The 25171-nt window shown below is 41.9% G+C and overlaps 2 protein-coding genes across 4 annotated transcripts in view; both read right to left on the reverse strand.

Annotated features, from left to right (window-relative positions):
* Positions 1 to 25171, reverse strand: part of LOC6575753 (hemicentin-2) — a 142901-nt gene that overhangs the window by 6651 nt on the left and 111079 nt on the right. Inside the window, exons 5-8 of one of the 3 annotated variants that reach the window (XM_015164796.3) lie at positions 18305 to 20539; positions 16887 to 17480; positions 9823 to 10131; positions 4555 to 4953 (exon numbers count right to left, since the gene is read on the reverse strand). In XM_015164796.3, the coding sequence (XP_015020282.2) occupies positions 4555 to 4953; positions 9823 to 10131; positions 16887 to 17480; positions 18305 to 20539 (3537 nt within the window). Of the gene's footprint in view, positions 1 to 4554; positions 4954 to 9822; positions 10132 to 16886; positions 17481 to 18304; positions 20540 to 25171 lie in introns of those variants that run through there. The other 2 variants (XM_032728994.2, XM_002001721.4) reach the window with 2 other exon arrangements.
* On the reverse strand, positions 5913 to 8796 carry LOC6575752 (putative folylpolyglutamate synthase). Its single transcript, XM_002001720.4, has one exon. The coding sequence runs from the start codon at positions 8599 to 8601 to the stop codon at positions 6292 to 6294; it is 2310 nt and encodes a 769-aa protein (XP_002001756.1). The 5' UTR covers positions 8602 to 8796; the 3' UTR covers positions 5913 to 6291.

Below are 25171 nucleotides of genomic sequence, written 5' to 3' on the forward strand. Positions count from 1 at the left end.
TAAACTGCATAACTTGAATACAGTCCGGCAGGCATGTGATCGACTAGTAGATGCTCTATATAGAGCATATACAAAATGAATGAATGAAATTGAGCTGCATAACTTGAATGCTATAGATCGACTAGTAGATGCTCTATATAGAGCCCATAGAGAATGATGATCTATAATTCTCTATATACATGTATATGTTCTATTGTACTTGAGTTGTAAAAATTCCGTTTTAGGAATTCTAAATGTATTTAATTTGTACTTCATATGGCTGTCTTAATATGGATCAATTTTAAAGCATGAAATAAAATGGTGTTTCTAGATGCTTTAAGAAAAAATTATAATCTATGTATTTTATCATATATATATATATATGGAATCTATAGAAAATGTGTGGAAAAAAATCCAACTAAATGGCCGAGTCAAGTCTCTAAACCATCTATAGAAAATTTATAGAAAAAATTCCATTAAAACGCCGAGTTAAATCTGAAAGCCGTAGTCTCTGAAAAATGCTTAGAAAATCTTTAAAAAAATCCAATTAAATAGCCGTGTTAAGATCCGAAACTTCTAAGTGAGATCCTTTATACAAAATTTTCCTCCATATAATTAACAAATAATTTGTATAATGGTATAAAAATATATGTACATTTATATATAGATAAGATTTATATATACTTCAACTTGTATATTTTTACTCTTTAATGTATTAAAGTTAGTTTAAGGCCTGAAATATAACTGGCAAATTATTTTATTAATTTATATGAAACAATATGGGAATAGAATGACGAATCTATTTCTTGTAATTTTTGCCAATAATGTTGGGGACATATGCTACTAAGGTTAAAGCGGTATAACATATTAAATAACAGTAAAACAGCAATCAATGAATAAATATTAAGTGTAGCTCGAAGTGTGAGAAGATCCAAGCAGAGGAAATCACATTTTACATATATGAGAACTTCTATCTTATCATCAATAAACCAAGTCAATTTCCAATACTCTGCACCTTTCAGCATTACAGCTCAGCAAGTATCTCCACTCAGCTTTATCGAGCTCTAGTGAGAGTATAAAATATCGAGATGAAGACTTCTTGGTGCATAAAATATATTGCAAAGAGGTTTTACAGTTAGCTGTTGCGCAATTTCAACAAGCTTATCTCACTCTATCTCCCTCTTGCACTCGCTCTCTTCCTTGCTCCAACTCGTTCGCCTTCGTGCGTCCTGCACAGGAATCAGAAATCGAAATTGTCCTCTTAGGAGGCGCCTTTTCATTCCGGCTTCAGCAGCTGAAGCCAATCAATTCGAGTTTCTTTTATGTCACGACTCCTGCTTGGGCTTTACTTTCTTATTGTGGCCAAGAAGTGAAGTGAATGGACATGTTTTTCGTATTCGTGCTTGTTGTTCTGCTGCTGCCTGAATGGGGTATTCTGCTGCCGTTGTTTGTGGCCAAAATGAAGAAAATGGGGCACACTCTGTGGCTGCCACAGCTGCTGCAACACCAGCAGCAGCTCTAGACTGCGACTGCTTTGTTTTAATTGAAATGTTTTTGCAATGGAGCTAAGCGGATTAGAAGCAGTTCATAATGCACGAGCATGGTAAATATGAATGGCCAACAGCAGCAGCAACAGCAGCAACTGCAACAACAACAATACAATAAAAAAAAAAGGAAGTTGAAAAACAACCTCCAGCAGCTGCTTTGGCTCCTGTTGCCTCCTTTTGTCTAGCTAATTGAAGCAGCATTTAGCAGCGGAACCACAAAAAACAAAAGCGAGTCGGAGCAGCCAGGCTGAGTCGACTCAGAGATAGCCTAGCTAGAGAGCGAATCGGCAGCAAAGCGGAAAATCTGGATGATTAGTTTGGAAAGGAAATAATCAACAAATCAACATGAATATTTTATTCTTAGCATGAATTGTATATCATATATAAACAGATTTTTATCATAATTTTAGATATTTTTTAATAATCTTCCTCTTCTAATATTTACTACTAGAATAACACATATTAGGTTATATTAAATCTCTTTTTAATTTGAGAATTCTAGTATTTGAATTCAATTACCAACTGTCAATACTCCAGGTCTACTACGTTACTAGTTCTTTAGACTAGAGATGTACTTTAAGTTTTCTTTTATATTTATAATAGCACAAGCCAAATAAAAATTTCCCATACTCTAGCTCTGCTCGTTTCCCAGTTTCCTTGAGTCCATCTTTACCTTCACTCAATTATTTTTCTTTACAGGGCATTACACCGGAGTTTCTATTCATATGTAGAGTCCGATTTCTCTACTCTACCTAGTGCTCAAGTTCCTATTCACTGTTTCCTTTCACAGGGTATCACAGTGCATTCATATGTATCCGTATTTGTCTGCATTCATAAGCAACCCAATCAAAATGGTTTTTATACAATGCACCGCTTGGTTTGCATAGTTTTGTGGCATGAAGTGGTAAAAACTTAAAATTATTGCGGCATATTTTAAGCTCGCTTCGTGAGCTTTTCAACAAAAAATTGCAACCTCTTGTGGTTAGTTAGGTCAACTGGTTGCCAAGCAATATATGTATATACATACATATATATATGTTGATGGCAATTGAAAAATGTTTAAGGATTAGCTTGAACGTGCTTTAAAGCTGTTTTTATTATCATTTAATATTTATTACCGATGCACAAAAATTGTAAATATTGAAGAAAATTTAAGGAATGAAAACAGTGAAGCAAATTTATAATATTTTATTTATATATAAATTTCCATATATTCGTAGTTACTTCCTGCAAGCAACTTTGAAAGCTGTTGAAAATGTTTAAAAAGCTTTTAATGAACTCGATTAACAATTCAAAGCTTTTACATTTGTATCGATATCGATTCATAAGCTCATTTATAATTTCATACATAATTCTCTGAAGAAATCATTACCTAAACCTAACCTAACCCAACCTAACCGCACATCACTTAACCTAGCTTCACATACTTCACCTCACTTGGCTCAACCCGAAGCCGACTGTAGCTGAAGCACTTTGAACTCTGCTCATTTTACTGCGCATCCATTAAAAAGCGCTTCATACTACCGTTAGACATCACCTGCTGCTCGACAATAAAAGTGTGAATGATGACTCTGCTAACTAAACGAATCATAAGCGTAAATCGAGTCGTAAATATGGAAATAGCCCCTAGCCAGCAATTGATTTTCGCCCGTTTCTTACGCAGCTTATACCCATTGTATGTGTGTGTGTGTGTGTGTGTTGGTTTACTATCCAACTGATGGTTTGTGTGTCCTCAACTCTCACTCTTTTCTCTCTAACTCTCTCACTCTCTTCTTCTACTCCTCGTTTTTTATGGGGCATGTGGCGTTGCATTCTGTTCAGTGATTCACTTCACTTATAGCTCGCAGCGTTGTTTGATTTTGATTTTCTAAAATATTTTGTGTTCGTGCACATTTTACATTTTTCGTTTGCTGTTGTTTTTCCAGTTTGTTTGGGCATTTCTTTTTATCTGCTTGTCTTTTTTTACGTAGTTTACCGATGTTTTCCTTAAATACCCTGTGGGATTGGGGAATGGCTAAAATGGGGTATTATGAAAGTCTCTAAGTATTAACTTAAAGCTTTTTTTTTTTTAACAATCTTTAAAGAGGAAGAAAGAAATCGGTAATACGATTCTAATATAAATTTTAGAGTTATAAAAAAAGAATTTAGCTCATGTCGATAATTATCGATCAAGATATTTTTAATATCTGATCATAATATCTGAAATAAAACATTTGATATTTTTAAAGTTGTTGCTCGCTTAGCATATATCGTCCCTTTATCGATTTTTTTTTTATCGATAAACATGAATATGCTTAAATATCATAGATGCATATGAAGTATAAGCACTTTTATTGCATGTATGTATATTTGTGTCCCATGTGCAAGTCGAATTCTCTTAGGATAACTTCTAGTTGCGTATACCCGATATAGCCCAGTGCACTTGCTTCCTTTCTGCAGTTATTTCTGTACTTCTATTTCATGTTGGCGCTTAAAGACGCGGCACAGAGTGCAGCAGCCGCGAGGGACGAGGAGCAACTGCGTTTGTTTAGTCTGAGGCGGGGCAGCAATAGTTGTCGCTGCAAGCGATTTGTTCCCTTGGCGGGAAGGAGGGAGAACAAGAGGACAGCGGCAGGAGCAGCCAGAGCTGACTATTTTATGTGCATTTATCTGTTTATATATGTGCGACAGTGTGCGTGTGTGCGTGTGTGTGGGTGTTTGTTTGTGTCTCTGGTGCTTGCGCGCAAGCTGTGCCCGAGTCCTGCTGCTGCTGCTGCTGCTGCTGCTGCTGCTACTGCTCATGCATAAAAGGATACAGATGCAAATTGTACACATCCTAGTGGCTGCCAAGCTACCAGCTCAAGCTGAACATGCAAAATCTATTTTATTTATAAGTGTGCAACAATTTGCGCTGCCATTCCCAGTCCCAGCCCCAGCCCCTGCTCCGTCCCGCTGCCACTTGCAACGCTTAGTTGCATTATCAATCAAACTGATTTCCTTGCCATTCATCTCAGCTGCTTATCTGACAAGACAAACGGTCAACACTCACCCAGCTGCTGCTGCTGCTTCTGCTGCTGCTGCTGCTGCTGCTGCTGTTGATCCTTGCGCTGCGGCGGCAGCGGCGGCTGCTTTGATTTCCGCAGCGTTCCATAGCGCTGCGCTGCCTGCAGCATCTCATGCGGCGTCAGCGGCTGCACTCCGACCGACTGCTGCTGCTGCTGCTGCTGCTGTCCGAAGCTCTGCTGGCTCAGCGAGCTGGTCACCGTGTTGATGTGTTGATAGCCGGCGTAGTCGACCAGGCCGCTGAACGCCGATGGCGGTCGCTGCTCCACGTAGATCTGTTGGCTCTGAGCGGCGGCCAGCTGGAGGCGCCACAGCGCCTCCTGCGACAAATCGCGCGCATTGCTATAGTTGTTCTCCTGGCTGCCTCCGGGCATGTTGTTCGACCCTGCAAAAAAGGCAAAAAAGGCAAATTATTGCAGCAGCTAAGGAAATCCCTCACTCTCTCTCCATCTCTCTCTCCTTCTCTCACTCTCTCTATCTCTCTCTCTTTATACATATATTTAAAGTGTGCGTCAGGTAGAGTCGAGCAGTTGGAAATGTGAAAGTCACAATGGCTAATTGGAAATATAAAAGATGCCACGTCATGCTCATCAGCCAGCCAGCCAGCCAGGCAGCCAGGCAGCTGTCCAAGTGGACCAACGCCTCCGACTTGGGTTACGCTTTTTCGTTTGCCCATCTGCATTTGATATACCCCCGACGTTTTTGCATAATTTAGACTGAAGTTGATGGACAACCCAATTGGATTAAATTACTCGACCCACTCGACACACACACACACACACACACACACGCACGTAGAAGATTCAAGAAATTTTAAATATTTAATACTAACTAAGGTGATTTTCAATTTTGTGTGTACTGACATTTTAAATACTTAGAAATATTTATCGTGAGGATAAATTGAGCATGAGAAATATATTGCATAGAGAGAATATTGCATAGCATACCAGGCAGATAATGTAAGAAAATAGTATTACTAGAGTCTGGTGGGAAAATATTTGTATATGTTTAGAGATGTTCTAATAGAAGATATATGTATAGATAATATTTATCTTCAGGAAAATTAATTAAATAATTAAACAAAGGTTGAAAGATAGTTAGCTTGATAATGATAGTAATTTATAATTCAGTATGTGAAATAAGTATGAGAAATATATATAGGAATATAATATATATATATACATCATACATAACAAAGATATATGACATACAGCTCAGTTAACTTTTGTTACATTTTAAAATGTGGCTGATATCTATTTATTCTGATGATAAATAAAAAAAAATAAATAAATAAAAATAAAAAATAAATAAAATTAGAAAGACAAATTAAAACAGGAGCATAAGTGATGACATATGTGATTTATTGTTAGACAACTGACTTATATGCGTATGTTTATCTTGAGGATATATGCCGTAATGGATCTGCACTCAGATTGATTTTACGTGAAGCTGCTGTTGACCTTATCAGACTAAAGCGCGAGTGATATATTTTATTGGACGTTTTTTTCAGGGGGGAAACAGTAACTAGAAATTTAAATCAGTTATGTGACATACACAGTAAGATGGACATATACACACGTATACATATACATATACACATATACAGACATACATACATATATATGCATATATATATATCGAGTAACTTGAACGAAACGAGAGCAAAAACCGATTGAATTGTCGTTTGGGGGCGTGGCTCGCATCTGCATTGACTTGAGTTCTCTTAGCGCCATTTGCCGAAATCTTTGTTCTTCAGTTTCTGGATCAGTTGTATGGTGCCGGCGACCAGCTCCCGGGAGCCAGTCACTAGGACATCCAGCTCGTTACGCATACCGTACCGCTGCTTGCCGTACTTCTCCTTCAGATGGTCGAAGAACGCCTCTATCGAGATGGACATGTGCGAGTTGTCCCTGGTGCCGTTCTCCTCGCAGAGGGAGCGCCAGTTGCTGGCGTTGCGCCGGGCGCGCTGCAGCTCCTCCATGCTGTGCCAGTTGATGGCGTCCTGGGCCTCCTTATCCTGGCACTCCTCCTGCTCCTCGAGCGCCTCGCCCTCAAAGCGATTCGGACTCGGCACAAAGCCGGCCTCCTCGAACCGCACATTGTGCCTCAGGATGGTCAGCAGATCTTTGGCATTGAACTCGTTCACCTTGCTGAACAGCAGAATCTTGGGCGAGCGACTGCTGCGGGTGCGCGTATAGAACCACTCGCGGCACATCATCATGCTCTCCAGAGTGTCCGCGCTGTCCAGATAGACATTGAACATGTCGTACTTCATCACCTCGAACTGGCCGCGCTGCTCGAACATCTCCAGGCCGCGTGTGGCGCCCGGCGTCAGCTGGAGGCTGTTGTGCTCCAGGCCCACGACATATTCGGGATTGTGGCGGCGCAGATAGTCGTAGGCCAGTTGGATGGCCAGCGAGCCGTTCAGCTTGACCGTGTAGTTGGCGCCGGACAACAGCTTCTTGCAGGCCATGTTCGCCTCCATGTAGTCGATGTAGTTGGGCACGCGGTGCAGCTGGACGCCCACCTGCTTGGCCCGCTGGCTGAGCACCTCGCAGCACTCCGTTTGGCTGGCGCTGGTGTAGACGCTCGCCTCCGGCTTTATGATGGCCGCCTTGGCCCAGGCGATGTCCCGCATCGAGTTGCTCAGGCTGAAGCTCTGCTCCCAGCCCAAGGTGCTGATGCCGATGGTGCGGGCATGCGCCGTGATGTTGGTGCAGTCGCTGGCACAGCCGCTGCCCACCTCGACAATGGCCACGTCGAGGTTGGCGTTGCGAAACGCATGGAATGCCATCACAGTCAGCAGCTTTGTGTAGCTGGGCGGCGGCTGCATCTCCGCCAGTTTCTCGTGCAGCTGGTTAAACAGCTGGGTGAACTGCTCCTCTGGCAGCGGCTCGCCGTCGATGCGTATGCGCTCGTTGGTCAGAAAGAGATGCGGGGCGCAGAGCACGCCCGTCCTGACGCCGTGAGCACGTAGAATGGCCTCCACCAGCAGACAGGTGGAGCCGCGGCCCTTTGAGCCCGCCACCTGGATCACGGGTATGCGCTCCAGCTGCTCGCGCTCGAAGCCCGTCTGGCTGAGGCAGAGCAGCGTATGCTCGATGTTCGGCTCCAGCTTGTCGCTGAGGCTGCTCGACTTCGACTGGGCACGCCCGGCCGTGGGCTCGTGTATCTGATAGTTGTTGAGCACCTTGACAGCCTCCAGGTAGGCAATGCGTTCCGGCGTCTTTGGCTCTGGTGGCTCCTCCGGCTTCGGCTCGGCAGCGGCGGCCGCAGTCATCGCCACAGCTGCTGCTGGGCTCGTCCCGAGCGGCTTCTGCGGCAAGGGTATCTTTATCTGTTGCAGCTTCTGCTGCTGTATATCGCATCCAGCCTGCTGCTTGGCCTTCATGTCCTTCAGCCATTGGGCCTGCTTCGATTGCTGTGCACCGTGCATGCGATTCACCCAGGAGCTGCGGTCCGCCGACCCTTTGCCCGAGTCCTCGCCGGGCGGCTGCTGCTGCTGTTGTTGCGGCTGCTTCTTCTGGTGCTGCATCTGCATCTGCTGCTGCTGCCAGGCTGGCGGCTGAAATTGCTTGGGGATGCCAAAGTTCTGGGCATTCCCATCCATATTCAGGTGAGCGGGCATGGCCGAGTGCACCGCTGGCCCCGGCCCCGGCCCCGGTCCCGATCCGGGGTGACCGTGTTTTGCAGCACTCCCGTCAGCTGGCGCGTTGGCCTTGCGTTTGCTGCGCTGCAATTGGGGCGACACCTTGGCCAGCCATTTGTCGCGTTGATCCTTGATATTGAAGCTGGGCGGCGGCACCGCCTTCATTTTGGCCAGCTTTGGCTCATTCTCGTCGAGCGGCGTTGGCTGATTCACTGGATTCGTCTCCACCGATTTATCGCGTGCCGTTGCCTTTGCCACCTGCAAGCGCGGAGCACTCTTCACAGATTTTGGCGGCCATTTGAAGAAATGGTTGCGATATTGAAACGTAATGAACCGATGCGTCAATAGCCCAAGTCGATTGAGCGGTGACTTAAGCAAGAACATTACAAAAACGGCGTGTAGAAATTGTGGCTAAAAAGGTTTAGGTATAGATTCCAAACTAAATTTCCTATGACCGAATTGTGTTCAGTCGTTGGTGTGTATTTAATAATTTTTTTTATTTTTTGAATTTTTTTTTTATTTTTTTCTGTAATTTTGATCTGAGAGTACATCTGTCAAGCAAATCGACACTTAATGAAAAGCTTACAAGTCGATGGACAATCGACAGATTATATATTTAAATAAATATCGTTAAATATCGCTAATGATATATCAAAAGATCGAATAGCCAAATCCAATTTTGTTGTTGCCATTTCTCTCATTTCCAATTCTGCTCAAGTTTGCTGTGATTGGCTGCTGCACTAGTATTAGTGTGTGACTGAGCTGGGAGCTTGTATGTAAATAAATAATATCCTGATGAGCTTGGGCTTGCATACGCCAACTCCATAGGCGAGAGAGAGACAACGATAGCTGTTGCTGTGTGTTTTTGCGGGTATTGCTGAGTGCGAGCGAGATGGCTACTTAGACTTTGGCTGATCGGACGCGGCCGTTATAATTTCAATGGACGAATAGAACAGCGGGAATTGTTTTTTGAGCGTAATTGTAGAAGCGTTGATTGACAAGTGAGATTTAAACCAGCTCAGATATAATTATTGTGCATTTTATAGTGAATAGAATGAAAGGTAATAAATGATATATGATATTCATGGACTGAACATTTCATATTATTGAATGGAACTACTGAGCCCAGCTCAGCTGTCTTCTATACTCCCAGCATTCACTCCTTAATTTTCCTTTAAAGGAAAATTTGAATTTCTCAAGCTGTCCCCTTACAAAATTTACATACAAATCATGCTGAGCGTATTTTAGGCTCATCCGCGCAGTATTATGAAACGTATTTGGTGCATAAAAGTGTTGATAAATGAAAGGTATGCGTGTGGCAGGTGAGAGTAGAAGAAGAAGATGAAGATGTAGGCGTGCAACAATAGGTGCATAGGTGCATTAAGATTGAAGCGTGCGTTGTAAGTGTGGCAAGTGGCGTGAGGCAAGAGGCAAGAGGCAAGCGGCAAGCTTTGCTTGGTGCAAGTTCTTATACAGTTAGTTATTGGCGTCGTGTGTGCATTTTGCGGTGCAAAGTTCAAGTGTGGTGCTGATGGTGCTGGTGGTGCTGTAGGTGGTGCACGCTGCACGTCTCTTAAATCCCACAACATTTTCCTGTGCCTTTACCTGAGATGGCGAGCGTCGTTGTTGTTGTTGCGGTTTTGGCATTACGTGATGTTGTTGTAATTGTCGTTGCCAGCGCCGTGGTGGTAGCTGCCGTAGCTGCGGTCACCTGCTGCACCAGCTGCCGCCCCCTCACCTGGCCACGCTTCAAGGTGGAGTTGTTGCTAGAGTTGTTGGTGGTGTTGTTGGTGGTGGTGTTGCTGGTGGGGGGGATGGTGGTGCTGATGGTGTTGGTGGTGGGCTGTTTCGTTAGTTTGCCGGCGCGTGCTGCTGCTGCTGCTGCTGGAACGGTTGTCGCCTCAAGTGGTCCTGCTTTGGTTGCAACCACATGGACCACACATACACATAGACGAGAGAAGAGAGAGGGAGACAGAGGTGTGTGTGTGTGTGTGGGTGTGTATCACACGACGTTTTGTTTCCGGTTGGTTGGCGATGCAGCAGGATGTGGGTAAAGAAATAGTAATTAAGTTGGCGTTGGCAACGCGAATTCAAAAGCTGTCCAAAAAAATGAAACCAAGAAGAAGCAGCAGGAGACTAAACGTTGGCTTCCTAATGAAAGCAGCCAAAGGCCATGTTGAGGATTGATCTCGAAAAACTCATCATCAAGTGAGCATTTGAGCTAACGGTAAACACAGTCGTCGGCTGATCGCACATTTGTCTCTAGAATAAGAAACCGAATGTTCTGGATTATGAAATAGACGCAAACATAGAAGCATAAGGAGACATCCAGAACATTCGATATGCAGTAGAAGTAGGTATATAAGCGAGCTGTAAGTCGAGCCAAAGTTCATTCAGTAAGTTCATTGTGTAAGATCAATGTCAGTGTGTCGGCTCGGTTAGTTAAGTTCAAATCGTCGCGGTACGTGAAGAAGTGTACTTGTTACTGAATATTGTGTTAAATAAACTTTTTGTGTTGCGCCTACATATACCGTGTTTCATTTAAGAAAAAACCTTCAACAGGTTATGGGCCCAGACAGTGCTAAACGTGTAATGTAGTGTGAAATCGAGTGCAAGTACAAAAGTGAATTAGTGGCAAATTTGTAACTAAATAAAGACAATGAAAATGGAGCCATTAAATATGAGAATTGAACGATTACGCGACAAAGACAATTGGCATTTGTGGTGTTTTATGATTCGTACGCTATTGGAAGAAGACGACGATGTTCTTGCCGTTTGTGAAGGTAGTTTGACGTGTCCGACACACGAGTCTGCAACATACGAGAGAAACTCGAAAAGGTTCTTGAAAGCTGATAAGACTGCAAGGAAAATAATTATTCATTCTATCGAGAGAAGACCGATGGAATTGATTGTAAGCTGCAAAACAGCAAGAGAAATGTGGATAAAATTGAACTCAGTGTATGATATGAAATCAGAAGAAAATTTATCGGCTATTCAGAAACAGTTTTTTGATTTCAAATGGATTGAAAGTGAGAGTGTGGACTACAATATTTCAAAGTTGGAAGTTTTGTGGAGCAAGATGAAAAATCTTGGAAGTGCTGTGCCTGAAACAATGTTAATGTCGCGAATCCTGTCATCTTTGCCTCAAAAGTTTAACTATTTTCATAGTGCGTGGGATTCGGTCGAAGACAGCAAAAGAACATTGAACAATTTGACGACTCGTTTAATGACAGAAGAAATGCGGTCAAAAGAACAAGAAGTGGTACCTGAAGAGTCAACAGCGTTAGTTGCCGGCAACGGAAAAAATAAAAGAGAACATGAAAATAAGAAGAAAATTATGAAGTGCTATAACTGCGGCGTGATGGGACATCTGAAGAAGGACTGCTACAGGTGTTATATATGCAAGAAGAAAGGCCACAAGAGCAACACCTGTCACCAAAGGAGAAATGCAGGAAGTCAAGCGGAAAATAATCAAGGAGAATCGAGTGAATCATCGAGGAAAGGATTGATTGCGAGCAGGGACGGCAGAGAAGATGACGTGTGGGTGATCGACTTAGGAGCTTCTGATCACATGTCAAGGCGTCGAGATTGGTATTCTACTTATGAAGAATTTTTGGAGCCCCTGAGGATAGGCGTAGGTAACGGTAAATATATCACGGCGCACGGAAAAGGTAATATTGATATTGAAATTTATGTCAATAATAATAAAAGGGCGACGACAATGTTTGATGTTTTGTATGTTCCGGAAATAGTTTACAATTTATTTTCTATTATGTCAGCTGCAAAAAGGGGTGTTGATTGTCTTATTAAAAATAAAGGAACACAGTGTTTGTTGAGACGTGATAATAAAATAATTGCAACGGGTTCTAGGTTCGGAAACTTATTAAAATTAGATGTGAATGTTTTGATGCCAAAATTGTGTAATTTAACAAGAAAAATAGAATCGAAAGAAAGTGATTCTTTACAAGTATGGCACGAGAGGTTTTGTCATCAAAACGTTCGACATGTTCGCGATTATTTGAAAAATAAGAATATTGATTTTCTAGAAAATGATTTCTTTTGTGAAGGATGTGCTTATGGGAAGCAGCATCGGCTAACATTTCACAAAAATATTGACCGTGCAACAAAGACACGAGAGATAATTCATACTGATGTTTGCGGTCCGATAGAGGTAGAGTCTATTGGTAAAAAGTTGTATTTTGTTAGCTTTAAAGATGATTATTCAAGTTATCGGGAAGTTTATTTTATACGTCATAAGTCAGAAGTATTTGAAAAACTCCAAATTTTTATTCAGGCAATTCAGAATCAATTTCATGAAAACATTAAAGAAATTCACAGCGATGGGGGGTAGAGAATATATTAATAAAGAAGTTAAATTGTTCTTTAATAAGAAGGGAATAAAACATATTGTTAATGCTCCTTATACACCTGAACAGAATGGAGTTGCGGAACGTGAGAATAGAACTATTATTGAAGCTGCACGATCAATGTTGCATTCTAATTCTGAGTTACCATTATTTCTATGGGCAGAAGCAGTAAACACTGCAGTTTATGTAATTAACCGCACAGGTCCAACAAAACATGGGAATAAAACTCCATATGAGTTGTGGTTCAAGAAAGAGCCAGATATCGGAAATCTTAAAATTTTCGGGACTGAATGTTTTGTACATGTACCAAAAGAAAAAAGGAGAAAATTAGATAAAAAGTCTATTAAAGGATTTATAGTAGGATACGTTGAAAATTGCAAAGGATATCGTGTATATGTTCCAAATATGAGAGATGTAATTATAAGTAGAGATGTATGTTTTAAACCAGAAAACTTTACAGCTCAGTTTAAAAAACCTGAAATTTTAGTTGACAATTCTGAAAGTGAGACTAATGAAAGTGAATACGAAAATAATAAAATTGAAGATGAATCAACTGAACATAATAATAGTGAAATGGGTCGGCGATTGCGAGATAGATCACAGATTCGTATGCCAGATTTTTATGGTTGCCCTGTTACATTTATTACACAAAGCTTGCCTTTAAATTATAATGAAGCGTTAAAGTCTGATGAAAATGTATCTGAACAAAATAATTGTAATGCACCTTACCGCGAAGCAGTAGGAAATTTAATGTTTTTACAAGTTGTTTCAAGGCCAGATATAAGTTTTTCTGTTAATGTAGTTTCCCGAGAGCTAGAAAACCCGAAGCAGCATCACTGGACGTTAGTTAAGAGAATATTTCGTTATTTGAAAGGAACGATGGATTTGGGAATTTTATACAGTAAAATTAATAATATTTTTGAGACATATAGTGATGCTGATTATGCAGGTGATAAGAAAACTCGGAAATCTACATCTGGAATTTTGTGTAAATATGCGAATGCTGCAATAACGTGGCAAAGTAAAAAACAACAATGTGTAGCTTTATCAACAACAGGAGCCGAATATGTAAGTGCAGCTCTAGCAAGTAAGGAAATGATATGGCTAAAGAAATTGTTTTTTGATTGTAACATTAATTTAAGTAACTACATCTTGTTTATAGATAATATAAGTGCGATTAAGCTAATCAAAAATCCTGAATTTCATCAACGAAGCAAACATATAGATGTTAAATATCATTTTGTACGCGATTTATTTGAGAAAGATGAGATAGATGTAAGGTATGTAAAGAGTGAAGAGCAGATCGCTGACATTTTTACTAAAGCTTTGCCAAAGCCCAGATTTTTGTATCTAAGAGAGAAATTGGGAATGAGGAATAAGGGACAAATTTGTTATGTTGAGTTTTAGGGAGGGTGTTGAGGATTGATCTCGAAAAACTCATCATCAAGTGAGCATTTGAGCTAACGGTAAACACAGTCGTCGGCTGATCGCACATTTGTCTCTAGAATAAGAAACCGAATGTTCTGGATTATGAAATAGACGCAAACATAGAAGCATAAGGAGACATCCAGAACATTCGATATGCAGTAGAAGTAGGTATATAAGCGAGCTGTAAGTCGAGCCAAAGTTCATTCAGTAAGTTCATTGTGTAAGATCAATGTCAGTGTGTCGGCTCGGTTAGTTAAGTTCAAATCGTCGCGGTACGTGAAGAAGTGTACTTGTTACTGAATATTGTGTTAAATAAACTTTTTGTGTTGCGCCTACATATACCGTGTTTCATTTAAGAAAAAACCTTCAACAGGCCACACACACACAAACACAGACTCGACTCACACACACAATTAAAGTGCATGCTGTGGTGCACATTTTTTTTGGTCAAATTTGTTAGCAACTGAGGCGGGGCGAGCGCTCTATAGTTCGTCCAACGTATTGCAAACATGTTGCCTTTCACTTAGAGCCAAACTCACACACACACACACATACACACCGTCATATACACATTTCAAAAAACTCTGTGGCGCATACCTGTTATGTCTGTCTCGGAGGAGCCTGCCTAACTACGCAAATGGAAAATAATATGAGAGGTAAAAAAAATGAAATGAAATGAAATAAAATTATAAAAATATATACAAAAAGCATTTAGTCTAGTTAGAAAGGCATTATGCACTCGGAATATAATTAAAAACTATTTAAGGCCTTTAAGCACGTTGCATTTGGCCAACTGTGACCTTCGTGCGGTTGCCGTTTAACGGCACTTTCATGGCGAAAAGGAAAATTACGCATTCATGTGAAACACTTGTTGAGAAATTGTAAGAAATATGAGATTCCATACAAGAGCTAGATTCGAATTGAGGTTTACATATGAATGTGAATGGGATGGCAAGAAATGTGGGGCACTCCAAGACGAGACAGTTCATTAGAGCGAAGATTCTCAGACGTTGATTATAATTAAACTGCTTTGGTTTGACTTTAAAAGTTGTTATGGCTTTGGTGAGGACTATATAAATGGGTAGGTTGAACGAAGCTCGGAAATTGGGGCATATAAGGAACAAAATATAAAAATTTGAATAAAAATTAACATATTTAATTACTTTTGATGATAAAATTAAGTTTTAAAATTTCTATAAAAATATTGGTGCATATAAAACTAAATAATAATCCTATGCTTAAGTTGATATGAACATATATCATAATTCCTTTATACTCGTAGAACTGTTTAAATTTTAAAAATTTGTGGTTCATACGAGTGTTTAATTTAATTAAATTAAATGTTTAAAAAAATTATTTTCTGTAATTTATAATTTTCCTAAAATAATGTGTGTAAAGAAATTTATAGTTGTTGATATATAAAAAAATGTAGAAAAATGATGATCAAAATAATAAATAAAGAAAAAGAATATTTAATTAAAAATAATAATTAATATTAATATGATTAAATTAATTATCAAATTAAATGTCGTATAGAAATGATTAATGGAAAATATAATAAACTACACATTTTACGTGAATTTTATTTATAATTATTGTCAGCCAGATTGAAATCAATTAGGTGATAATAATTTTGTGAAATTTTAAAGTTTTCCTATGATTCAAATAAAATATAAAATGTATATACAAAATTTTCCCTCATCATCAAGTCTGTGAACTACTTGTCTCTAGCTTGGATAAACTAACTTTTGGTATTTTCTACTCCCACCCCACAGTTATTATGTATTGTCATTTAAAAATCCTAACCTACTTTCCGCACTTCCCCCTAATGACTAATATATTTTTAATGATGCCAGCTAGCATATTGTTAGCTCTTAAAAGTTGGCTAGTCTAAGCGCTTACGTCTTACTAACTTGGCTCAAATTAAACGCAGCTTAAGTGCTTTGCTTCTATCAAAGCTTAAATCTTTAATCTTTTAGTTGCTTTCTGAGCAACTCTTGTCAAATAGCTTGAATTCTGGCTTATGCCCAGCTCTTTGTCAGATTATTTTCAGCTTTGTCTCGTTCTCGTTCTCTTTTTCCATTTTCAATTTCATTAATTTTTATTTTATATACAAGTGGATGGAGTGGGGAGAGAGGGGGAGTCTAGTTAGTAGCTGTCACTTGTAAGTTGTTTAAGCTTTAAGATTTGCAGTTCGCTCGGGCTTCAGCTCATTTGAGTGCGCTTGCTGGCCAAGTGTTGTTTGTCGCTAGTTTTATTTCGGTCTTTTAATTGTCGCTGGAGCCGGAGCTGGAGTCGGAGTTGGAGCTGAAGTCGGAGTTGGCTCAAGTGACAGGCACTTGAGTGTCGGCGACTTTGTCGAAGGACAGTTTTATGAGTTGCAATCGCACAAAATGTGAAGGAGGCGGCTTAAAGCCAATTAAGAGCACAAAAGAAACGGCCAACGGCTTAATTCTCACTTAATTGGAATTACGCCGAAATGCAGCGAACAGAGCGGATGCTGGATGCTGCTGGATGTTGGACACTGAGTGGACACAGTGAATCGGATAGTCGCCAGATGGATGTCATTTGGTTGCCAAGGAATTTGCATTGCCTGCTGCTTATGCAACGACATTTGCATGATGCGAGGGAGTGGGCGAGTGGGCGAGTGGGAGAGCGGGAGGAGCAGGTAGCGGAATCTGCTAGATTGACATGAAATGCAATTACGCTCCGGCCTGCATCTGCCATCCCGCCGACCCAAAGAGGCGTCAAAATGGCCGCCATAAATCTGCGAGAACCCTCGAAAAAAAAATGAGAGAAGGAAATTGCGACGCTTAATGAAGAAGCCATCGTGCCGGACCCACACGGCCACGCCACGCCCAGCTGCCTACTTACACTCGCCATGGTGTCCAGCGACGGAGGAGGGCAGCACTTGATAGCTGTCGCCATCGATGCCAATGCCACTTGCCACATGATATCCATAGCCATTCGTATGCTGCTGCTGCTGCTGTTGCTGTTGCTGCTGGTAGAGTCCTTGTTGTTGGCATTTGGATTGCGTTTGATATTGCTGCTGCTGCTGTTGCTGCTGCTGCTGCTGCGTGTGCATCTCTCCTTGCTGCATGTTTAGCTGCTCGTCGGGATCGTGGAGAGCTGTTAATGTTAGCTCCATGCCACCATCCAGCTGCTTGCTGTCCAGGCTCCCAGTCGGATAGTAGGGCGGAGGAGGCGGCGGCGCCTGCTGTTGCGTGTCTCCAGTTGCGGCCACCAGAGTGCCGCATGTGGCATCCACATCGTAGTCCTTGGCACCACTGCTGGGCGTGGCTGTGGCCGCAGAGGCCGCCGCCTGCTTCTTGGCCGCATGCGTGCGCCGGCAGCGACAGAAAGCGTACAGCAGCGCCAGCAGCAGCACAAACGACAGTCCAGCTATGACGATGGCTACCCAAGTGGAGGTGGTCAGCGAGGAGCTGTGCGGCATGTACGATTTACCAACTGCAACGATAGAGAGCGAGAGGGGTGGGAGGGGGGTGAGAGAGTGGATAGAGATTAAGATTTATTATGCTTCTGTTTGGTATGCAGGCTGTTTCGAGTGAAAAGAACTAGTTCGGGTTTAGGTCTCTTTAAGCTGAGCATAGGCAGTAGGGATTTAAGTATCTATTTGCTTCGGGGATTGCTATATGCCATGTTGGGTTGGTATGGTATGAACTAGTTTCTTAGAGCAGCTGTCGATTTGCTTAAGCGATTACTATATGTCAAGTAAGTAGGAACTAGTTCCTTAGAGTGACTTCATTTTTCATATCTCTTAAATTGTATTTAGTATATTATTGGTGAAATTAGTTCACAGAAGTAGTTCTTGACATTATTTCTATAAATATCTCCTATGCAATTTATTGATGAAAAAAGAACTGATTCCGCTTTGTGGTGCCCTATATCAAATACAATAGTATGAGCAGAGACATTCTAAGTTAAGTTCATTTCCATTTCATGGGTTTTTGAAATTTGAATAAATGAACTAGTTCCAAAAACTACTTTCTTAACTGAAATGTTTTAGTCACTTGGCATTAAATTAATAAGAACTTTAATAGATTGATTTGGTATGTGAACTAGTTCCGAAGTGAACTAGTTCCGAACTTATTTTACTAAACCCAAGAAGCAATTTTGTCTCGAAATCCAATGTACTTTAAAAGCTGACTTAGTATATAGCATGTTAAGAAAATTCTTTCAGCAAGATTTTTTGTAAATCTGATATGCAACTACGCCCAACTAGCTCCAGTTCATTTGAGTGTTCTCGCTTTGAACTAGTGCAAAATACTTACTTTCCGCATTGGCATAGGCACCGCAATGCTCGTGATTGGCCAGCAGGCAGAGCTTGACCCGCACCACCGGACCCGGGCCCGCAGTCTCCGCCAGTGCCATGGTGCGATCCTCGCCGTGGTGGCCGTTGCCCGGACCCAGGCTGCGTCCGGACGTGGTGGCCGTGGTGTAGTGAGCGGTGCGTGCGATCTGGTTGATGACCGCCTCCTTGAAGGTCGTCTCGCTGCCCGAGGGCAGCAGAGTGAGCGTCTCGACAATCTCCCACATGGGCACGGTGGCATCCCGTGTGACCAGGGACTCGACGACGGCGATCAGGGAGAGGCACGTGGCGGCCACGTTGATGCCCAGCACGTGGGAGTTGGGGTCGTAGCTGACGTGCAGCGGGGGCGGAATCTTGCTCACCTTGGTGGTGGCGAGCACCTCATTCGAGTAGCCGGACGTGCCCTTCGAGTTGAGGGCGTACACCTTGAACATGTAGCTCTGGTGCTGATCCAGCGGCGCCAGCTTGCACGGATTCTCGTGGAAGCAGTTGAACTCGATGGACTCGTGGGCGCCCGACTGTGCGGCAGTCGAGCTGCTCACCTGGTAGCTGGCCGCGTACCCGTTGCCCGAGCAGTCCGAGAGCAGCTGCTCACGGGGCGTGGCGACGCGCCGATAGTTGACCAAGTACTTCGTGTTCGATAGGCCGCCATTGAAGCCCGGCTGCCAGCTGAGCACGGCGTAGTTGTGGGCCACCTCCAGCACCTTGAGGGCCGTCGGCTTCTCCGGCGGACCCTTCGGCTGCAGCCGGATCTGGGTGCGGATCGTGTTGAGGGAATTGGTGGCGCGGCAGGTGTACTCGCCGTAGTCCGAGTGCTGCAGGTGGGCGATGCGCAGGATGGTCGTGTATATGTCGTTGCTCTCCATGCGGGTGCTGATCTCGTAGTGGCCATCGGAGGACATGGTCAGCGGCGAGGGATTGTTGCCGAACTTCCACTGGAACTCGGGTTTGGGGTACGCCTGCACCTTGCAGACGACCTCCGCCGACTCGCGCAAGTCGTAGGCGACTTTGTTGTACGGATGCAGGACGATGGGCTCGTGCTCGATGCGCAGGTGCATCGACGAGTTGGCCGAGTTCACGTCGTTCTCGTAGAGGCAGGTGAAGAGGCCGCGATCCCCGGGCAGCAGCTGATTGCCGTTGGGTCGCGCCTTGCCGCGGAACCGCAGCACGCTCTGCACGTTCACCACGCCGCCGCCGGCATCGGTGGGCGTGGTGCGTATCTCGTAGAGCCGGCGGGCGGGGAATATCTCGGTGCCGTCCTTGATCCAGCGTATCTCCGGCTTCGGCTTGCCCTTGGCGCTGCACGTCACCGCATAGTCGACGTCGCCCACCCGCCGCGTCATGTGCTGCTGCAGCTTGGCCAGGAACTGCGGCGGCTGGTGCACCTCCAGCGTGATGGTGGCGATCTTGCCAATGCCCAGCTCGTTCACGGCGTGGCAGTGGTAGCGCCCCTCGCTGCCCAGATGGGCTTTGGGTATCGAGTACTGCGGCCCCTGGGCCAGTATCTTCTGGGTGTTGCCCGCCTCGCCGTCGACGTCGCGGAACCAGCGGTACTGCGGCACCGGCCAGCCCGGCGGATTGGCCGAGCAGCTGAGCGTCACGCCGTTGCCCACGTGCACCACCGGCTTGTTGGGCGTTATGTAGGCCTGGCCGGGCCGATGGCGCACCAGCAGCGCCACCGTGGAGTTGCCCACGCCCTCGACGCGCTTCGAGCCGAAGGGCTGCATCAGATTCACCGAGCGGCAGATGTAGTTGCCCGCGTGCTCCGCCCGCACCGAGACCAGGGTCAGCAGCTCGCCAGCGTAGCGGAAGTCTGTGGCGCCCTCCTTCAGCCACTCGATGGCAATGGGCGGCGGATTGGCGGTCACGTTGCAGCGGATCAGCACAGTTTCGCCCTCCTCGGCCTCGTGGGTCTTCGACTCGATGGTGACCACCGGCGGATAGAGCACGTCCAGTATGATATCCTTCTCGCCCGTCTTGCCCAGTCCGTTGTCCGCGCTGCACGTGTACTTGCCGGCGTGATGCCGGCTCACGCGATAGATCGTATGACTGGGCGTGGCGCTCACATACTGCCCGTTGCGTGACCAGCGCACATTCGATACTATCGGCTTGGCGTCCACGCGGCAGTCCAGCTTGGCAATGTGATCGCGCTCGATGCGCAGCGGGTTCTGCGGCCCCACCTCCACGCGTGGATAATCTGCAAGAGTCAGCGAGCGAGAGAGAGAGAGAGAGAGAGTGAGTGAGTGGGGGCCAAAGTGGGTTAACTGCATGGGGCCAAGACCCCAAGGGGGTTGGCTAGCATACAAATAGTCAATTAAGGAGCCAAGCTCGGTTCGTGGCTTGAATGGGCCATTAACTTGCCAATAACCATTTTCAATTACACGACTGCGGCAACTACGACCATGGCTAGTGCCAGGACATTCGGGCCGGGCCCATTGACGAGAAGCGTGACCCATCGACATTTTTAAATAATACCAATTTGGGGTATAACAGCCGCAACAACTAGCAAATGGCCAGCTCTTGCCTATTACATTGTTCCAGTGCATTGGCCCAAACCAACGTACAACAGCACAGTGGGCGAAGGTCTGTGATGATGTGATCAAAAATCAAAGTAGATGTTGTTGAAAATTATTTCATTATATTACGGGCAATATTTGACTCAGTGTGTCAAAAAATATATTTGAATAAAGTAGTTAAAATGAGAAAAAGAGGGGTTTTATTTAAGCTTATTAAAAAAAATATCTTCGAAATATGAAAGGTGTGTTTTTTTTTTTTTAATACAAACTATTTTTTCCGATATACTTAAAGAGTAATACTTTATTTTATGTATTTTAATTATTTTTTTTATTTATTTATTTATTTATTTATTTTGTCAAATAAGCTCATTAAATTATAATATTTGTATACAAATATTAGAAGTAAATAAATAATATAGTTCCGGAAATTGATTATCAATTTTCGGAATGAATAATAAATACAAAAGAAAAAAAATTTTCTTACATATATTGTATTTTAAAATATGAGATTATAAACTAAAAAATATATAAAAAATATAATTTTTTAATATACAATATAAATATGTAGATAATGTGGATATTCTTCCATGTTAGAAAATAAATGAAATAAAAAAGAAATAAAATAAAATAATAATAATAATAATTTCCTTGATTCCATTTTTTTTTTCAATTTCAAATTATTTCAATTGCCTTGATAATTCAATAATAATTACTGCATCTATAAATTTGTATTCCTACAATTGGATACTGATTTTTGCTTTGCTCTTAAGTAATTTCACTATTTTAGTCAACCAATTAAAATAAAACAAGTAAGAACGTTGCAGTCGGGCGTTACCGACTGCGGAATACTCATTCACATCCCATCAACAATTTAGTAGTTAAGTTTCGCTCTAATACTGTAGAATATACAGGTTTTTCCGATTTGCCACGCCCCAACTGGGCGTAGACACCTCATTTTTGGTCAGTTTTTAGAAAGAGATAACGGTACCCTAGCTGCAAAGTTTGAATGCTTACCCTCAAAAAATGTGAAAATTACAGGGTATTTTTCGATATGCCACGCCCCTAAAGAGGCGTAAAAATTATTTTTAGGGAATCTATAGAGGAGGCTACCAGTAACTCAACTTTGAAGCTTCTAGCTATTATACTTTAGGAGATATAAACTTTCGCGGTTTGCCACGCCCCCTGTGGGCGGACATATATCCGACAAAACTTTTTGGTCTTGGGTGATCAGTCCGAGTATATATACAAAATTTGAGGTCTCTGCCATCAATAGTGTCCAAAATATAGGAGAATTTAAAAAATCACTATATCTTCAGGTCCGATTTGCCACGCCCCCAATGGGCGTAGACTTATAATTTATCTTCAGACTTTATAGAATCATACCATTAGCTGACCTGCAAAATTTCAGCATTCTAGGTTTACAACTTTAGGAGATACAGTTTTATCCGATTTGCCACGCCCTCAATGGGCGTAGATATATCCGCCATAGCTCGTGATCTTGGGTGGTCAACGCGGACCTACATACCAAATTTCAGCTTTCTAGCTCTTCAACAAACATGATTTCTGGTATATCGGAAAATGCATTTTCCGATTTGCCACGCCCCTAGTGGGCGGATCGGGAAAATTTTAACACTTTATAAATCGGAGATATACACGAGTATGTGTTCCAAATTTCAAGTCTCTAGCTTCAATAGCGCCGAAATAGATTGCGTTCATACGGACAGACGGACAGCAAGACGGACATTGCACAAAACCAATATACTGATTCACTTTCGTGAATGAGTATAAAAATGTAACATTTTTAAAGGTATATTTACTTCATATTTTATTAAATTGCTAATAGTTTTCTTAGTTCGATTGAACCACTGTTCATTGGGCTATTTGGTCTAACTGCATGCTGAGCCGTTAGTTGTTGTTCGTTTGGAAATCGGTTTTAGGCACTAGTAGCTGTTGTTGGTGTTGTTGTTGGCGTTGCTGTTGGCCACTTGGCTGGTTAGTCAAGCGTAAGGCTAACAGGTCTTAGCTATTGCTATTATTGTTGCTGTTGTTGTTGTTATTTCATTGGCAATTAACTTTGAAACACTTTAGTTTAATCGTCGACTGACCAAATGCTTAAATGCCCATTGTTGTTGTTGGTATTGTTGTTGCTGCTGTCGTTGTTGTCCCACAAATTCCGCACAAAAATGTTCAAAGTCCGCCTCTAAAATCGGGCGCCTAAACACGTAGCGCTCTCCCGGACCCAATTACGAGGCAGCCAGCACATTAAAGCCCGCCCATGTGTGTGTGCATGTGTGTTGGTGTGTGTAATTATAAAATAAAATTTAATGAGCAACGCTTGTCAGCTGGGCACACTCACACACACACACTCACACACACACACTCACACACGCACACCGGCTAAAAAAAAGTAAGCAAAAAATGTTCCGTTTTGCATTTCAACACATGCTGCCCAACTGGTCGTAGATGCCCGCTCGTTCCCCTTCCCCTTCCCCTTCCCCTTTAGCTGCCCTGCGTGCTGCTCATTTGGCAGCCCTCTTCGGCATTTTCATGCCCAGCCAGCCATGCAGTTTCACGCTGCTGGGTGTTGCTGCCGCACACCCATCGAGGCCCCCACAGTTCCCCAGCCACAAGGCAAGAGCTGCAGGAAAAAAAAAAAAAAGAAAAAGAGGAAAAACTTGCTGACATTCGCCATGAAGTTCCCAGCGCAATTTTTCATTTTTCATCCGGTTTTTATATATTTTTATTAAATTTCCTTTTGCTATTTTATTTATGCGCGTCCCCACTGAAGGTATCACGATTTTGACACCTTTTTTGCTAGAGCTCAAGTGCCGGCCTGCTTCCAAGCTGTTTCAATTTGTGTACATCTACAATTCCGATATAGATGTCATATATAAAATAGTATATAGATATACATATACATATGTATATATGGCCATGTGCCTTTCCTTTGAAGAGGTCTCGCAATAGGTACAACAGCCAGAAAGAAAATGAAGGTCATAGGAAATTGCTTAATTTTTAAATCGAGAATGGGATGCAAATTGAAGGTCATAGGAAATTGTTTTATTTTTAAATCGAGAATGGGATGCAAATTCTGCCTAAGTGCATAAAATATTCGGGGGATTTGAGTTGTATAGAAATTCCTGAATTATAAAATATATAAGAAATCATAAAAAGCTATATTTGAGATGCTTTCTGACATTATATTATATTATATTATATTCATATTTATATTACTTTGATTTAATGCAGTTATGTTAAAACGAGTGTAGTTAAAAAATTATTTATATAGGTGGTCTTTATAAATATACATATATATTTATTTTTATTTTTGTGTTTAATTTCATTTGAAATATATACATATATATATATATATTTTTTTTTTTTTATATATACATTTTTTTTATACGTATATGTTATAAGTGTTATAGAGAAATAAAAATATGAAATATATATATTTTATATATTTTTCTGTTTTAGATTTTATTTAACTGTTTATCGTTTAGAATTTTTACTATATTCATTTTCATACTCATACTTGTAGCAGGCTACTAGCCTATGTATACTGTAGCTGGTTACTAGCCTATGTTATATTAGATTTAAGTTAACAGCATTATGGTTAACCATCGAGAGATACATATCTATCGATAGTTAACCATATCGGTGGCTGAGGAGGCTGTCGATATGCAACATGCCATTTTGAGTAATAGAAAGAGGAGGATCGATACAATTTAAGCTTGAATGTGAACAATAGCAGACGTGTGTATATCAAGAAATTAAGAAATAAAGAAATTAAATAAAAGGCCTACTACATACTTTTCTTTATTTGTTATAAAAAAATATTTTTGCATGTATTTTTGAAAATTATGAATTATAAATTGTTTTTTTTTTTTTTTATTTTTATTTTTTTTTTATAACTGTGTAATGCATATAATTATTCTTAAACATGTTGTAGTTACCCAACAATAATTTAAGTATTTCTCTATTATTATATATTGTATTAGAGATATTTTTGCAAAATATTTAACTTCTATATCGGCAAGCTCGCTTCCTATACATAACGTCCTTAATTCTATTGCAACTTTATTTTTGCAATTATTATTTTGTCTGCAATATTTTTAAGGGTGTTTTGTTTGCAGCTTGCTAAATATGAAATAGTTTTTTTCTTGCCTCTGCCTTAACTCGTTCGTCTGTATTTTTTTTTTTTTTTTTTTTTTTTAACAAGTTCGCATTCCCCCGGCGCTTGGCTCGGCATTTCACAGCTGAATGTTCACATGCATGTTGCCACGCCCACGCTGCAACGCATTGTGATTTTA

This window comes from Drosophila mojavensis, unplaced genomic scaffold (assembly GCF_018153725.1).
Source record: "Drosophila mojavensis isolate 15081-1352.22 unplaced genomic scaffold, ASM1815372v1 contig_36, whole genome shotgun sequence".
Taxonomy (NCBI): Eukaryota; Metazoa; Arthropoda; class Insecta; order Diptera; family Drosophilidae; genus Drosophila; species Drosophila mojavensis.